Source organism: Alligator mississippiensis, chromosome 13 (genome assembly GCF_030867095.1).
Source record: "Alligator mississippiensis isolate rAllMis1 chromosome 13, rAllMis1, whole genome shotgun sequence".
Classification (NCBI taxonomy): domain Eukaryota; kingdom Metazoa; phylum Chordata; order Crocodylia; family Alligatoridae; genus Alligator; species Alligator mississippiensis.
In genome coordinates, this window is record NC_081836.1 from 24897302 (window position 1) to 24915639 (window position 18338).

The 18338-nt window shown below is 49.1% G+C and overlaps 1 protein-coding gene across 2 annotated transcripts in view; it reads right to left on the reverse strand.

The window, feature by feature from the left end:
* Positions 1-2019: 2019 nt before the first annotated feature.
* Positions 2020-18338, reverse strand: part of TFAP4 (transcription factor AP-4) — a 37689-nt gene continuing 21370 nt past the window's right edge. The window contains exons 5-7 of one of the 2 annotated variants that reach the window (XM_014597479.3): positions 14382-14465; positions 4569-4727; positions 2020-3600 (exon numbers count right to left, since the gene is read on the reverse strand). In XM_014597479.3, coding sequence (XP_014452965.2) covers positions 3406-3600; positions 4569-4727; positions 14382-14465 — 438 coding nt within the window. In that variant the 3' untranslated portion in view covers positions 2020-3405. Of the gene's footprint in view, positions 3601-4568; positions 4728-14327; positions 14466-18338 lie in introns of both variants that reach the window. The other variant, XM_014597478.3, reaches the window with a different exon arrangement.

Here is an 18338-nt window from a genome sequence, read left to right on the forward strand (position 1 = left end):
AAAAAACCTGTCAAGGCAGCATTTGAGCCTTTCTAAGGCTGACCAGGCTAACTGGACTTCTGAAGATGATGAGATGAATGTGGGCTCCAATTCCCTTCAGAAAATAGTACAAAGCTTCCCCATTGATTGGCCTCTTACACTGTAACTAAAGGAATATTCATGGCATCATCCATGCTCTTCTCCTCCCCCAACTCCATGCTATCCATGGGATGATTTCTCCCACAGAGACTATCCCTAGCTCAGGAAGGGAAGCAGCCCAGGGGGTGTGCTATTGCAACTACTGCATGTGGAAAAGCCTATGGTGACAGAAGCAAGACAAAGTCCTAGAAGGAAGGTTGTTTTTTTACTGAACAACGATTAGAGTAAGTAACCTGTAACTGCCATCTACAAGGGCCCCCTTTCTGGGCAATTCAAGATACTGCTTATTTGACATCCCACAGGATCCAGGAACAAAGATGGCACTTGGGAGAGTGGAGCAGCAGGATGTGGGTAGGGGTGTGCAGAACAATTGCAGTCCTGGGCTTAGTCCATACGTCACTAGCACACAATGGCTCAGACAGATTGAGTAGCTTTGGTGCTCATGAGGGAGCTTGAAATTCATAAGTATGGCTGCTGAGTTGCCATGAGCAAGTGCTACTAGAGATCCAAGTGCCTGCAAGCCCAGAGGTTCACTTTGGGCCCTTATTTTTGAGAGGCTGAATGTGAAGACCAAAGCCACAGGAACTGGCAGTTTTCTTAGCCGTGACCCGGAAGGCAACTGGGCTGCCCTCCAAGCACCATGTGGACACCAACATCAGCTCAAAGAGTATGTTATCAGCATTCCACATGCAGTCTGATGGACCTCCCCAAAGCAAGCTTTGGTCCATCTACTGAGCAGTGTCCAGCCTCATGTCTCCATCACTCCCTGCTACAGAAAGTGACAGAGGGTTAAAACCACAACCTTGTCATTGTGGCTCATGAACCAGGGTATAAATTTAAAGACAATCCCTATTTGTGGCAGAGCTGGGCTGCTGTACTCAGCTAGTGGGTACAATACAGTATAATAAAGGGTGCTTTTGGGACAGCTGCCACCAAGTACGGGACAGACCTTCTCTTTGCATTTTTCAAATCCTCGCCATCCCATGCACTAACACAATCAGTTTCTTTCAGCAGTAAGTGCCACATGGAGCGAGAACTGCAGAATTAGCTCCCACAGCTACTGGTCCAGGGAGCTGGCACAGCACAACCTATTCACATCACAGAGATTTTCTTGGCGACTGTCAGAGGTAGACACTCTTGTTTAATGGAAACAGGTTCTGCATGGACAGCAAATGCAGTAAAGTTGCCAGATCCAACTCATGGGATACAGCTGGTGTCTAAGAGCACATCAACACCACCTGTGGGGTACAGTGCCCTGCTGCTGTACTATAGGCCACCCATGCCCTGCCTCTGTGTGTGCCAACTCCAAGCACTTACAGCAGTCCAGAAAGCTGCTCTTCAGCCTGTGGAGTGAACCCAGGAACAGAACTGAGAAAACAAGCCCTTCCCCCTTGCACCTACTCTGCACATGCCAAAGTTCATAAATGAGGCAGCAAGAATAGCTCAGGAACAGCCCTGAGCATTTACCCCAGTGCCACTGAGGCTGAGACTGAGAGCTCAAGTGCATGCTGGAGCTTGCACTCAAGACACTTCTGTGCTGCCTGCCAGTTTGGCCAAGAACATGGAGATGGTGGAAAGGCAGGACCCATTTCTTGGTGACTCTCTCAGGGTTGCTGCAGAGGCCATATGAACACCTCCTCTCGCTCTAGCTTGGGGCCAGAGCTGGCTACATCCCCTCATTTCTGGATTTGGCAAATCCAAGCAGAAGCAAAATGGATGGGGTGTTCTCACCAGCACTCCTGGGTCTGAAGACAAATTCAAAGATATTGCAGACATCCCAAGAGCAGCCCCAGGATCCCAGCCCACTCCCCCTCCAGTTACACAGGCCATAGCCCTGCTGCTGCCTGGCATGGGACTCCACAGACAGATGCCAGGCAGAAATTCTAAAAAACAAAGTACAAACTTTATTTTGTTTCTTTACAAAGGCACAAGCCTCATTTTTTTTTCCACTTTCTTAACAAAATATAATAGCTTCTCAATGAACACAAAGACCTGAAAAATCGTAAAAAAACAAAAACAAAAAAAATACAAAAATGAAAGAAACAGAGACATCTGCGGCTGGGGAGGAACCTACCAAATACCGACAAGGTTCTACACAACACTGGCCTAAACCTACAGCCAAACAGGGAGGGGCATGGAGGGGAGACAGGGAAATTAAAAAAAAAAAAAAAAAAAACAACCAAAAAAAATGGAAGCAACACAATCACAAAACAGAAGAGTTCTTCTGACCTGTCAGACCCCACGCAATGGATTAAGTGCTTACAGGAAGAAACAAAAGAGAAAATAAAGAATGTGAAGCAGATATTGTTGGGTTGGACAGCTCCCACTGTGGGGGCTGGGATGGCTGTGGATTTATCAGGATTTTTTGTATTTTAAAAGTAAAGGAACACGACCAAATTTAAAAATCAATGTTTCCTTTTCAAAGTGAGGGCGTGCTCCTGCCCCTGGGTCCCCTGACCACTCTGCTACTTTTACAATCCCCAGCCCCCACTTTGGCTTTCTAAAGTCTCTCTCTTCCCATTGCCATCTGGGTTCAAACATGGGGAAACTGGCAAAGGGGTTGCAAAAGTAGCAAAACTGACTACACACCCACCAGGCACACTGTCATCCTGCCTGAGCAGCCTGACACTTTCCTCTCCACTCCCTGCGAGTTGGACTGGGAGCTCAGAAAAGGGGTGGAGACTATGCGCTGTGCGCAGTGTGACTTCAGCTAACAGTGTCCCTTTAAGGTTTTTTTTTTTTCTCCTCCTTTTTTTAAAAATAACAAAAACTATCAACAAACAGAAACAATTACTCAGGCCGGTCCACGGATGCTGCCAAGCCCCCATGCTGGAGATCACTTGGCCACACCAGTGGTGGATTAAACCGAGGCTGGTTTGGTTTTGAGAGACTCGCTGTAGGTAGGGGGTCAGTTTTACAAAACAACGGGTGATCTGGAGCCAGGAGCCCCATTATCCAAATCCTCAGCAGTTCCTCTGGGCTCAGATCCCGGGTTCCAGTTTTGGCCCTTTGCTAGTTAACACTGCCCCTTAGTGCCGACCCATTAGCACTGCACCCCTCCTCCCTACCTCCCTCCCCCACCCTCACACCCATTTGCTTTGAACTGAAGAGTGACCATTCGGTTTGTCTGGTTCTAGCGCTCTGATTTACAGTATTGGAAAAGGTCATAAAAGAGACCCAAATTTCATTGTATTTTGTAAAAATTTCAGCATATTCTCTGACATTCCCCTCCCCTCCCCCATTCCCAGCTGTTGGCTGGGGGGGGTGTCAGGGCAGTTCCCCCTCCCCCGAGACATCTTCCTTGCTCTGATCCATGGCGTCACTGTCATCACCCTCTGTGTCAGAGGCAGTGTCGGAGTTGGAGGGCTCCGGGCACACCCGGACGGGTGTCACAATGACCGCGCGCCTCTGCTCCTCCTCCAGCAGCTGCTTCTCCTGTGTCCCTTCAATGTGCTGGATTGCCTGACAGGGAAAACACAGTGGATGCGTCAACACATACATTTGATCCGAGATCAGTTTACTTGCTAGTAAAACTACTCGTAAGTAAATGCTCCTGGGCAGGCATCTACATATGCATGGACATCAGAACAGATTTGCTGCTCCTAGCAGCAAGCTTGCTCCCACTTCCTGCATCCCTGCAACGGGCCCCTGCCGCCCACCACCATGCTTACTGTGCAATAAACTATGCTACTTTTCAGCAAAAGTGTCTCATGTAGATGCGCCCAGTGAGAAGGAATGGAGGCGGGGAGCCCTGCCCAGGGGATGAGCCACCTGGGCATCCACATTCTTTAAAAAGAGAGGCTTCTCTAGTGCCCAGTCTCCCATTAGTCCCAGCTGGGTCCCCATCAATGGCAAACAGCATCCTGCTTTGCAGCATGCACCAGCCCAGGCCCAGGGCCAACCTCATTCCCAATGCCTTGGGTGGTGAAGCACTACATCTGACCCAAGAGCAGGGTGAAACTAGGAGATGTTGCCAAAATGGTCCAGGCTAGAACAGCAGTTTTTCCAGGGTCTGGCAATGCTGACAGATGGTCTCTCTGGGTCCGGCATTGCTGACAGACGCTCTCTGGGCCCACACTACTCCTATTCCTGAGCATGTGGCAATCTCAGCACTATGCACCACACCACAGGCAGCTTTGGGAGGTTTGCTCAACATCAGCCCCAACATCATCTTTCTTGCAAGCCCATTCACAGCACCTGAGGAAGTAGGCTGTCACTTACAAAAGCTCATGCTTCCCAAAGCCAATTAGTCTCCAAGGTGCCAGCCTGCCCTGCCCAACTTCAGGCTAACACAGCTAACTACCTCTCTCAATGCCTTCCTAGGGTCCCCAGCTTCAGCCTACTAAGGGGCTACTACTAAAAGATGCCTGCAGTTTTCTCCCATTCCACCCTTTCTCCCTACCTCCCACACCCCAAACATATCCCCTTACCTGAACAATGGTATCCAGGTTTTGCCTGGATGTAGAGACCGTGTTGATTACAGAGGATGGACCCATGGTTACCACGGTAACGTGATGGGAAGGAGGAGGAGCTGGTACAATCACAGTGGGATGATGGGTGGGTGCTGGGGGACCATGTGCTGGCAGCAGCTAGGAAGAGAAAATATTGAAACTGTTGCAGTAACCTCTTTTCCAGCACTGGTGACAGGGTGCCTACAAGCTAGATGCAGAATATAAAAAGAGTGGGCTAGGAGGACTCTCCCATAGCTACAGGGGCCAGGATACAGTGCAAAGGGAACCATGCAAATGCTGGGGCTCCATCCCCAGGAAACTGTCATTCTGTAGCTTGCTCAGGGACAAGGGACAGAAGCCTTTCTCCAACTCTTCCTGGAGCCCTCTCTTCCTCACCCTTTCTGAACTCCCCACCCATCCCTCTTTGCACCCACAAATAATTGCTCAACCATGAGCTCTTGGTGGGCTGAGCAAAAAGAAGGAAGGCTCACTCCAGAGGGCCACTTGGAGTCTATCACCAGCCACTCAGTCAGTCACATCCCCCAGCAGCACTACTGCATTCTGGCACTGGAGAAGATAACAGTTACACTGCCCCCATGTATCTCTAGTTTCACTTCACCACCCCGTAGCCAAAGAATGGATGCCTACATGGGATGGCTCACAAGTCTACCTCTCAGTCCAACCCCTCCTGCAGAGGAAGAGAAGGAAAGGCTGGGCTTTGCTATGTGCATGATGGGTCGTGATCCGTGTTCTGACATTAAACACGGAGTCTTACAAGATACAAAGGCTGAAAGACTGCTCAGATGTGAACATGACAGGGGTCAATAAAACAGAGCAGCTAAGCAGTGCAGACAAACAGACCTGCAGGCCAATCTGCCAGTGCTGGATCAGACACTGTCTTTGAGAATTGGGCAAGACTTATTTTTTGGGAGTATTAGAGGTTGATGCAAATCCAGGCTTTTGGAGACAAAAGGGCAAAGAGGGGGTCACTTACTTCTGCTCCCTTGCCCCCAGCCAGGGAAGAGGACACTGAAGGGAAGCAATTAGTTCATTTCCTTAAGGCCTCTGGAGATGGATGGTACACAAGAACCTACATAACCCCCCTCAGGGTTTGCTGGCAAGCAATCTGGGCAACGCAACAAGAAGGTGGTTGCAGGAATGCAGCTGTTCAGAGGCCCTACAGACCAGATGTCTGCCTCTCCTTCACCACATGCTTAAACCACAAAGGAGAATCCTGCCGCTCCACAGGCAAGAGAATTGGGAGCCCCATAGTGAGACACCAGTCACTGAGCCTGAAGTCTGTCCCTGTTTGTCCCCTAGACAGCAGGGTTGGCCAGGAGGGTCTGAGGCCCACAAACAAAGGGTATGAGAATGCCAGAAGGCATTACATTGCAGACCACAATCTCTAAACAACCCATGTAAGGTGTTTAACACAAAATTTATTGCTCTACTGTCAGACTATCCCAGCCACTGTCTCCCTGAGCAGAGCCTGCCCCTCTGCCAAGGACTTACCATGACCTGATCCCATGGGAGGCAGCAACATGGTCTATCCTTGATTATTCCCCTTCTGCTGGAGGGATATAATTAAACAGCAACTGCTGAGACCAGAGCATCATGGATAAGCTCTAGAATCAACACTCTCACCATGAGGGGTGTTCAGAAAGTTTCTAGCCTGACAAAAAACCAACATCTGCATTCAATGGCTTATTTTGCAGCACCAACATACTCGGCCCAGTGCAGCTGTAGCTTGGTTACACTCATCTTGTAGAAGCCCTTGCCCTGCGCATGTGGGAACAACTCAACTGCCTCTATTACCTCAACATCACCATCCCTGAAATTATTCCCAAAAGGTCTTCCTTCAACTAGGGGGAAGAAGCAAGTCTGAAGGAGCCAAATCTGGAGCACTGGCTGGATGGGGAGGCAGACCATAAATCCATCATGCTAGTCAGATCTGCTTCTGCTTTCCAGAAAGTTCCCAACAAATCACCAGCACCTGGCTTTGAAGAGGCAGAGATTACCTCACATGGAGAAGAGGAGTTACATCCTGACTAGCAACAATGCTGATCCCTTGTCCTCCCCTCAACACCAATGATTTATCTGCTCCCCAGTGTGAGGGCATAGATCACTCTGACCTTTGAGAAAAGAAGCAGAACACCTCTGCCTGTTGAAAAGCAACCAAAATACTGCCCCTGAACCCAGTGTCAGCTTTGGATCCTATCGGACTACAGTGCTTTGATATACCACCCCTACAAGGTTACAGATCACAGAAAAATGTCAGGGCAGCAGCAGCCTTGCTACTTTAGCCACCTTGGGCGTATCCACACATGCAAGCACATGCGCTTGCAGCAGCTCAAATAGAAGCGGTGCAGGTTTAAGCTGGGGCCTTTTGCCTCAGCACACCTACTCTGATATGCACTTTGTTGTGGAGCAAATTATGCCACTTGGGGCAAGATAACCCTGCCTGGCTCCTCCCAGATCTGCAGCCAGGGGGGATAGAGCCTGGGGCCAGCACCTGTGCTGTTCCCAGCAGTAAAAAAGCTGCCCTGTCCTGGCCCCAGCAGTACAAAAACCTGCCCTGGCCAGCAGCTCAGGGTTACTTGACCTCAGGAGCCTCTGGGGCCCAGGCAATTGGTATCTGGGGATACTAGCCCTTTGTGTCAGCTAGGCTGCTGAGGCAGCATCCCAAATTCACTTTTTAAAATACCCCAAAATCCACATTCTTCCACAATTAGAACAGAAGAGAGAGAGAAAGGGGGACTGATCTGATGGGCAATGTTTTATTGTTATATTTACAATGTTAAAGAAATTTGGAAGCCTATCAGTGTCTACAGCATCACAATAAAATAAATCCTAAATATCTATGTTTTAATGTTTGCTTTGGGTTTCCTTATCACATGGTGGATGTGTGATGAGCGAATGTGGGGTTTGCAGGAGGGGATGGGAAGGGGGGTGGGGGAATGTGAGTCACTGTGTGGGTAGGTGTTGGGGGACTGTGGTGTGGGGGCTGCTTGGAATAAATGCCACATGCCCATGGCAGCTGGCGGGGCACAGAGGCACTGGCAACGGTGAGAGCATGGCGGCAGTGGTAAGCAGGGAGCTCCTGCAGACACTGTCGGCAGTGGGGGTAGGAGTGGTGAGCGGCGAGCACCCAGACACCACTGGCAGCAACAGCAAAGGCCAGCTCCCCATTCATAACCCCCATCCACCATTCATTCCCCCTGCCCCCTGTTCATTCCCCCAGCTCCCCACTTGCTCTCCAGAGCATCTCTGGAGGACTGAGCCTCTGGTTGCCTCAGGACCCGTTTTTTCCTCTGGATTTGTTTGACCCCTGGATATCCAGGGATCTAATTTTCTCCCCATGCTGCAAATGTGCAGCACAGATTACATTTGTTCATTCCTGCAGTGCCTCTTGCCCCGCCTCAAAGGGATTTGAGACGGGGCAAGAGGCATGTGCACGCTCATCTGGCTGCACCCCTTGAGGTGTCTGGTCACAGGAAGGAACATGCAGGACTATTCACGCAGCCTACAGAGCAACATAGCTCAGATTCTTCTTTGAGGCTGCAAGTCATCCATTTGAATTTCCAGGCAGCTTTATTCTGAGTAGTAGCTACCAGATGATACACTCCCCGAGTACTAACATCACACCCAGCTCCAAGGACGGCAATGGGGCATTGAAGAAGACACAAGGAAATGATGACTGACAAAAATCCAAAGCCACGATGCAATCCAACAGCATCAGAGGTTTGGGGCGAGACCCAGCTACTACCTCACCTTTATGGAACGTTCCAGGAAATAGCTGGTTATTGAGGACCTCAGCTCCAAGACTCGCCTGACCAAGATAACTGAAATCACCAGGTACCTTCAGTGAGGTGATGCAGAGAGGGAGATATCCAAGGCAACGTGGAGAACCTGGAGCTCCAGCTCCAAGGAACAGAAGGCACAGCAAGCCTTTCCCTGGGTGGAAGCACTCAAGTTCCTAAGGACTTAAAAGATTCCACTCACATGTGGGGATAGGAGGTAGGTACAGCAGTTGCAAAAATCCTTTACAGCTGCCAGGAACAGCTATGGATGAGAGAAGTCTGGTGTGTCTAGCACCAGACAGGATACAGAGTCAAAGCTTTGACCATCAGTTACTTGGTACCATTTGGCACTTTCCTAGTGGAAGCCATTCTGGATTTCAACAGCATTTCCTTAATTTGCTCAGATAAACCTAAATCCTCCTGACTGGAACTAGAAGTTATATCCTGTAAGGTGAAAGGACTCCGTCTGGATAAACTCCTCTGCTACAAAGTTAAATAAGAGAACTTGACCTGAGTGGAACAGAACTGAATACATCATTTTGGGCCAGATCCAAAAACTGACAATAAGAGAACTAGTCCTGCCATGACCTAACCAAGATCACTCTACCAATGTTCTGTCTAGTCCTTCTCAGACTTTGGAAATGAAAGGAAGCAAAGAAAGGTATGGCCTAGCATAACTAGTGCTTGGGATCCCTTGTGTGTTTGTTGGGGGGTGGGGACATGGGGCAAAACAGTGCCTGTTCAAACTTGTGGCAAGCAAGTTGGCATCCTGATGAGCACACCTGCCAGGACAAGCCACAGACCTCAACCAGCTGATGGCTCCAATTTACGTCTTGAGAGTCTCATCAATGACTGTGGTGGGTTTTTTTCCCCACCTCTGAACTACCCATTAGACCTAGAAATGCCTAATAATTGGCATGTGAGGAACAAGTCAGGTTCCAAATGCATCCAGTTATTTGACTCAAGCATAACTTTCATAGTTGGTAGGGTAGGGTTGGGAGGGACCTGAACAGATCATCAAGTCCGACCCCTGCCATGGCAGGAAAAAGTACTGGGGTCAAATGACCTCAACAAGGTGTTCATCTAACCTCCTCTTAAAGACCCCCAGGGTAGGACCCAGCACCACTTCGCTTGGAAGTTTGTTCCAGGTCCTAGCCGCCCTGACTGTGAAGTAGCGCCTCCTAATGTCTAGTCTGAATCCACCCTCTGCCGGCTTGTGACTTTTATTTCTAGTCACTCCAGGGAGTGCTCGGGGGAACAGGGACTCCCCCGATGCCCGTTAGTCCCCTCTGACTAATTCGTAACAGGCCTCTAGATCCCCCCTCTCAGCCTTCTCTTGTGGAGGCTGAACAGGTTCAGGTCCCTTAGCCTCTCCTCGTAGGGCCTGCCCTGCTGCCCCCTGATCATGCGAGTGGCCCTGCTCTGAACCCTCTTAATGCTGTCCACATCCTTCCTGAAGTGCGGCACCCAGAACTCGACACCGTACTCCAATTGCGGCCTGACCAGTGTCGCAGAGGGGGAGGATCACCTCCTTGGACCTGCTTGAGATGCATCTGTGGATGCATGGCAAGGTGCGGTTGGCCTTCCTGACCGCATCCCCACACTGGTCGGCCCATGTTCATTTTGGCATCAATAATGACTCCAAGATCCTTTTCTGCCTCTGCATTGACAAGAAGGGAGTTCCCCAGCCTGTAGGTATGCTGCTGGTTCTTCCTCCCCAGGTGCAGCACCTTGCACTTGTCAGTGTTGAAACCCATCCTGTTCTCATCTGCCCACCCCTGTAACCTGTCTAGGTCCAATTGCAGCCTATTCCTCCCTTCTCGCATGCTCACATCCTCCCACATCTTAGTGTCATCAGCAAATCTGAATAGGGTGCTCTTTACCCCCTCGTCCAAGTCACTGATGAAGATGTTGAACAGCGCGGGTCCGAGGACTGAGCCCTGGGGGACCCCACCGCCCACATCCCTTCAGGTGGGAAATGACCTGTCCACCACCACTGGGCCCTCCAGCCCGTTAGTGACCCGTTTGACTGTGTAGGTGTCGACACCACAGTCCCCTAGTTTTTTTAATGAGAATGGGGTCAGAGACAGTGTCGAAGGCCTTCCTGAAGTCCAGAAAGACTACGTCCACTGCTACCCCTGCATCTAAGGATGTTGTGACCTGGTCGTAGAAGGCCACCAGGTTGGTCTGACAGGACCTGCCTCTAATGAACCCATGTTGGTTGCCTCCAAGCATAACCTCCCCTGCTGGCCCCTTGTGGACATGCACCAGGATAATTGTCTCAAAAAGCTTACCCAGGATCGAGGTAAGACTAACCTTGGATGTTGGATGTTGTCTCCAGCAGTCCATGGTGTTTTTTCTGCTCTAGGCTTATATTTGTAGCAGAAACCTCAAGCAAGCCCCAGACAGGAATGCTGGAGAAGTAAAACCAAATGGCCCTCAAGAATCCAGTACCAAGGAAAACATCTTCCACGCATCAGCCACAGCAGGAGCCCAGAGGTATGGGAGAACCAAAACATCCTTCTCTCTACACTGCAACCACAAACCCAACTCTATGCACCACATACCCTAACTGGAGAGCCAGAAATCCCCCTTTCTGTCATCCTATTCTCTTCATAAACTTGCTCATGCTCAAGTCCTGTTTCATAACCAAGCTGGTTGTGGAGCTCTGCTTCATTCTCCTGCTGCTGGGCCTGATCCTCTACAACTTTTACCTGCTCCAGATGGCAGAGTTCTCTTCTCATGATCACCAAGGGATATATGGGTCTCATGGCCATCCAATTGTAGCTCTTCAAAGAGCACTCCAGACACTGCTATTCCTAAAATCATTCCTAACCAATGCTTATCAAACATCTTGAAAAACCTTTAATGAAGGAAATTCCACAACTTCCCTACGCAGTCTATCCCACTGCTTCCCTCTTCTAAGAGTGAAGACATTTTCCCAAATATACAGTCTAAATTTAATTTGCTGCAATTTGTAGCCATTGCTAGTGTCCTGCTCTTTGTAGTGAAGGAGAAAAGTTGTTCTCCTCTTCTATGGAAGCCCTTCACATAGTCAAAGACTGCTATGGCCTCTTTTGCAAGCTGTACACGCTTATTTTTCCTCAGTCTCTCCTCATATGGCTTCCTTCCAAGCCCCTTATCATTTTAATTGCCTGCTTTGGACTTTCTCTAACTTCTCCATGTCTTTTTTAAAAGCATGGAGTCCAGAATGCACACAATACTCTAGGTGAGGCCTATCCAGTGCTAAGCAGAGTGGCACTATTACCTCCCGTCTTATAGCTAATGTTTCAGTTGATGCAACCCAAAACTGCATTCACTTTTTTTGCAGCTGCATCACACTCCAGAATTCTACTGAGTCTGAGAGCCACCAAGACCTCAGTTGTCTCCTGTTCTGTATTTGTATTTTGATTATTCTTCCTCAGGTGTAGCCCCTTGCATTTGTTAGCATGGCACTTCATCTTGTTGTTTCTAAGCCAGCTTTCCAATCTATCAAGATCCTTCTGAATTCTACTCCAACCCTCCAGTTTGCTTGCAAACTTTCCCAGTTACATGTCAGCTGCAAATTTGCTTAGGAAGCTCTTGACTCCAGAATCCAAGTTATTAATATGTAAATGTTACCAACTTTATACACCTAGGTTTAAGCATTACATGGAGGAAAAAAAGGGAAGCAACAGAAATAAGTTTACTGTGCCTGCTGTCAGGCAGAAGCAAGATGGAGGACTAAGAGAAAGCTAGGTTCAAGGGAAACTCACATGCTTCTTAACAGCCTATTAGTAATGAGAAAGACTTCCAGTGTGGCTGTGAAGGCTGAACATGTAGCATTAAAGAAAGAGAGACATGCATGATCATGGTAACAAGACCCCCAGTGCACTCCGTGTACTGCACCTGAATGGAGTGCAATGGAAGTGGTGGGGTCTATATGCATCCTTGCCTCATTCAGCTCACGGCCACAACAATGCATATCTAGAGAAACTGATCCAATGGGTCAGTCCAGAGTACACCAGTAGTCCCTCACCTGGGAGGGAGTGAGAAGCTACGGCCAGTGAAGGAACAGCAGGGGTGAATTTAAGCACCTTAGAACAAAGATGTCTGCATGCCAAGGCAGCAAAGCAGCGCCATATGGCTGATGGTCCAGGTTTTTAGCCAGAGCACCTGTGCTTCTGTGCCAAGACCAGCACTCCAACAATGCAAAGGACCCCAGCACCACATGCTATGAAGGACAGGCACCAACGAACAGAGAGACTTCTAACAGGCATCCCTGGGACCACAAGGTCTGTGGAGGACAAGAGTGAAGACCCACAAAGTGGCCTGCTGTTGTGAGCTCCTTTGTGGCTGGTGAGGAGCCAGTGGCAATGGATGGAAGGCAGGACAGACGTTTGGCAGAGGGTGGCAGGCAACAGCCAAGGAGGCCCTGTCCATGCCCTACTCCATTTCCGCTGCCCTTATGGTACTAAGTCTTCAAGGATCTGGGAGTGCCACTGCCCAGCAAGCAGGAACCAAAACCCAACAAGGATGATCTTTAGAGTTTTTAAGGGAAGTTTTATTTTTGACCCCTGTCCTGCATCCAGTTCCTCCATTGCTAGGGGATTTCAACAACCAGTGCCCCATTCTCTACATCCTACCCAGCCAAAGCTCAATGAGGCAGGGTCTCAGCAGAGACCGTACTGCATACAATCGTGCAGTTCAACAGAACAGTGACACCCAAGGCCGGAGGAAGTTGCAGTTCAGCAGCAACCTTAATTCTGGCACTTCCTTAACTTCTGAATGCCAAAACACGTTAATGGGCAGAGTTTGGCCAACAGTGAATTTGCCTTTCATAAGGAGAGCTGATACTTCATTTCCCCTTGAACAAGATATTTGGCTGGGTGGTTACGGCTATGGATAATGTACATAGTGTACTGCTAATTGGGGAGGGGGGCTGAATCTGGGGATGGCTGAATGCTAGTTCACAGTAGTGTGAGGCAAAGAAATTCCTGAGGGAACCAGACAATTGAAGGCATGAGTGGAGCAGCCTTTAGGTTGCTAGTGCAACCACAACCCAGGTCAGCCATGTTGTAAGCCACCCCGCAGATGTCCTGGGTGGATGATCTGGTGGGCCGCAGTCCAGTTCCTAGCGGTCAGATTTCTGCATTAGAGAAACCAAAAGGAGTAGTCATTGCTCCTTCCACCAATCACAACCTTAGCAGAAAAGCCAGGAGCTAAATCAGCAAAGGATAGTGAACTCCCTTCATTCTGCTGGAGAGCTTCTCTCTAGGGCAGCACTGAGGCAGACTGATAATGGGGTGTGGCAGGAAGGTTTCAGCCAGCCATGCACTAAGGACACACCTCTGAGGCCAAGCAGAGCTGGGCATCATGCTCCATGGTCCAGCTTACCTCCAGATTTGTGTTAAGATCCAAGTCCTTATCCAGACTGACAGCATAATAACCTATGCCACCCTAAAGGGCTACATGCCCACAAGAGTTCCAGTGTGACCTGAACGCTACTTGAGAGCAGCACAGAGCAGCCCCAGCTGATGGACAGAGGATTAGACAAAACTGCAAACTGTGGTCTCTTTCCTTGCTTGTCATTGCTCAGAAATACTGCCTCTTAGTGGCAGCAGACATCAGTCTCACAGGGTCAAGGTCCCCCCAAGACTGCCATAGTGTCTTAAAACCCAACTGGGGATGTAAGAAGTCTATATGCCTAGGCACTCAGCCCTCTCCTTGGGCATAGAGTGCTGTCAGTACCAAGCCCTCAGCCCCAGCCAGCCTGAGGAACACAGAGACTCTGAGGTATTCTTGGATGGCACCCACGCTGCTCCCACAGGACCCTTACAGAACATAAGGCTGAGAGCCTGACAAGACATGGAACCTCACTGCAGATGAGCTAAGGCTAAATGCCATCCCCTAGTGGGTGGCAGTGGTGAAGTCAGGGAGCAGGGCTCAGCACACTCACTTGAGTTCGGATCTGCTGCTCCCGTTCCAGCTTCTCCTGGTGCAGCAACCTCACCTGTTCCTGCTGCTGCTGGAGCTGCACTTGCTGGGCAATCACCTTCAACTTCTCAGGGTACATGTGGGCCTCCAGGGTCCGCACCTGCCAGCCAGAGAGAAGCCAACATATTGGTTGTAGAAATGGAGCACTGCCCCTGCTTACTAGCACACCCCAAGGCCATGTGGCAAAGAAGCATTCCAGTGGGATCAATACAAGCTTGAAAGATCCTGCATGGGCACATCTGGGTCCTCCCAGCTCCCAACCCCAAACACTCTGAAGAGCTGGAGCTCAGCTTTTGCAGTGGCAAAAGAACTCAGCCACTGTGGGAGCTACCAGTTATCTCTGCCAAATTTAAAAGGGTACTTTCCTGTGGTGAAGTGATTTAGATACACAAGAAGGGGGCACAGGTGGTCTATACCCTACCTAACACATACTCCAGTGATGAGAAGACACCCAAAAAACAGACACCAAAGAATACTTTTCCCCAGCACCAGATCCCAGGTGGTGGAGAGAAAAGACAGTGAGGCTGAATGGGGGGCATGTGCTTGTGATAGACTTCCAAGGGCCCATAAGAGAATATGTAGTTAAGGGTGGATCTGTTAGAGGATCAATTAGATTACATTGCCATCTGTGCTCTGCTCCTTTCTCGGTCACAGATGGGTTCTGTTGGAAGGAAGAGACTATTATATTTCCCACATGCACTAAATTAAGCAAGCTGAATTCCCAGCAAATTTGTCCTCCACTGAAGCAACAAGTGCTAAGCTGCTTGCTTCACATGTCTGTATCAATCTGATTGAAGCTCCATCCTATATGTAGCGTGCCACTACTACAAAGCAGCTCAGGAAGACAACTCTTTCTGCTTTCCTCCAGTGGTGGGAGAGGGAAGTTACTTTCCAGCAATGCCACTTCCATGAGATTTGTGCTCTCTAATATACACACAAAATGAGCAGAATACAAGGTGCCTGAGTGGGTTAATATACTCTCAGAACAGAGGTAGCAGGACAGACTACAGACAAGGTTCCCTCTTGGGCACTTGCCCTCCCTTTAGGGAAAGGGAAACGAACACTTTCTGTCACCAGTTCCAGTTCTTTCTTCCAGCTGTGATAGAGGTGAGACTCCCACCACTTCAAAATGATCCACAATGATCAAAATGTAGGTTCCAACAGAGCCAAGGGCCAGGGCAGCGCTGCCCTAGAACTCTGCCTCCCACCTGAGGAGTTTGGTAGGGAGATGCAATCCTATCTAAGGGACCTTTTCATTCTGCTTCTCCAAGAAGTGACTCTCCTACCCATAGACACTAATCTCTAGAGCTTTCACTCCAACCTAACAAGCTTAAGGAATCTTAAGGGAACAAAACCAAGGGAGAAGTAAAAATATGAGCTACTTTAGCATGTACACCTAAATGGTCTGAAAGGACTTCTCAGCAGCAGAAAAGGATCTTGGAGTCATAGCTGATTCCACGATGAACATGAGTCGTCAGTGTGATGAAGTGATCAACAAGGCTATCATGCATTAACAGATACATGACAAAACAGGTCCAGAGAGGTGATGCTTCCCCTCTATGTGGCACTGGTCAGGCCACAGTTGGAGTACTGCGTCCAGCTTTGGGTGCCACACTTCTAGAGGGATGCAGAGAATCTTGAGAGGGTCCAGAGAAGGGCCACTCATCATATGGTCTGAGGCCTGCAGGTAAGGCCCTACAAGGAGAGACTGAGGGACCTAGATCTCTTCAGCCTTCACAAGAGAAGGCCGAGAGGTGATCTTGTGGCTACCTATAAATTCATCAGAGGAAGGCAGCAGGGAATCGGAGATGCTCTATTTACTAGGGCACCCCCTGGAGTAACTAGGAACAATGGCCACAAATTGAAGACCAGCAGATTTAGATTGGACATTAGAAAAAACTTCTTCACAGTAAGGGTTGCCAGAATCTGGAATGGGCTTCCAAGGGAGGTGGTGCTCTCCCCTACCTTGGGGGGCTTCAAGAGAAGACTGGACAAGCACCTAGCTGGGGTCGTCTGACCCTAGCACTCTTTCCTGCCCAAGGCAATAATACTATAACCTACTGAGGTCCCTTCCAACCCAAACTTCTATGACTCTTCAGCATATTGTGTCCTTAAAGCCTTTGCATCCAAGGGAACAGGTAAATTGGAAAGACAACTTCAGACATTAATTTTATTATTATTAATGATGATGATATTTAAGTAAGGGACATCTTGAAATGAAACAGGGATTCTTGGGGTCATGAAGCCTTGAACAGAAGTTCTAGAGCTCTAGAGGCCGAAATGTTACTCTGTCCTTAGAGCAAGTCAAAGCAGCAGGCAGAGCACAGGAAGAAGAGGCCAAGACAACACTTTACAGAACACCAGCGATAAAATCATTTGAGCCTGGCCAGCCTTCCATTTGCAAGCCAACCAGCTCAGGGCATTAGGAAATGCAAATGGACACTATTCAGACATAGTGCTCATGGCACCAGCACTGCTCAGTAAATTGGTTGCAACAACAGCAAAAAGTTGGGTGAACTCTGAGGACTTTCGTCTGCTCAAAGCAGAAATCAAAGACTGTGCAAAGGGATAGTGGCTTGACTGTGGTTTGCTTTCAATAGCGACCTTCACAACCATGACTGTATGGAGAGGTGGAAGAAACAGACCTAGGAACATCTTGAGGGGAGATGACATTTTTCATTTACCACTTGGAGGGGTGGGGTCTGTGTACGTATTTTCACATCAACCCACTATCAGCTCATCTAAAACTACATACGTAGACACAATGGCTCTATTAGACTGGACTTGTAGCCAGGTAACTGCCTCTTCTCTTAAATGTAGTCCTCCTTTTAGAGTGCCAGATTGGCTTCAAGCCAAGTCAGCCATCTTGAACACCTTCCATAGGAAATAGGGAAGAAGGAAATCCTTGCCTGAAGGGTCAGAGACTTGCTGCTCCTCACAGTGGAAAAGCTTCCAGTGTTATAGGATTCCTCAGACTTGCCTCAGTCCAGAGAGCAACACTGAGTAAACCAGGGCTCCACCGGCTCTCAGCCAGGCAGTTGCAACAACATACGTGAAAAATGCCTGGAAGCAGACAAGAAAGGAAACCTTGGAAGAGCTAGGATCATTTGAGTGCCACTGTAAAGCACATGCTAGCACTCAGAAATGGTGTCCCCTTGGCCTTGAGTGAAAGAATTCTAGAAGGGAAGAAACCTGAAGGCCTTGACGATGAGCTGCCTGGAGTCAGGGATCTCAGAGTGAGAGTCCCAATGTCTCCATCTTCACTGTAGAGAGGTTCTACTTAAATCAGGTAAGCTAGAGCTCAGCACCCAGGCTTCAGGTCCTACAGACATAAGTGTATCAAGGAACTAGTGCTTGGCAACAACAGGACTGGATCCAAGAGCTTTACTAGACCCCTGGGCCTAACAGCTCAGAGCCAGCACAGGAGCACCTGCTAGGAATTCTGTGCTTAGCTAACTCAAGCTTGCATTTCAGGGTTTTATCTCTAAACGGCTCTGGGCTGGCCCATGCTAGACCATCCCATGTCTCCCTGAGTACCCCTAAGAGCCTTGTGAGGTGTCCCAAGTTTCAGTGTCTGGAGGGACTCTGTCAGCTGATCCCCTGCCTATCCATTACAGCCTATAGCTACAACTCAAACAACATGGACATCCAATACAACACAACCCTGCCACAGATAGCTGACCTGAAGGACCTGCCTTTTTTTGCCTTCCAAAACATACAAAGAAAGAGTGCGTCAGGGAACAAGAGCCTCTGGCAACACTGAGGCCACACACTGAGGCAGAGACTTCACAGCCTAGACAATGGGCAGGGCAAAACTAGAGACAGTGAAGAGGGCTGTGAAGAAACACAAAGTCTGGAGCTGCTTCAGGGAGGCATACCAGAATGCACCATCAGCAGGGCAACATTTACACCAAGCCAAACAGAGTACAGTGTCCAGCTGGGGGTGTGGTTTGCATGCTGCCCTGGCACCACT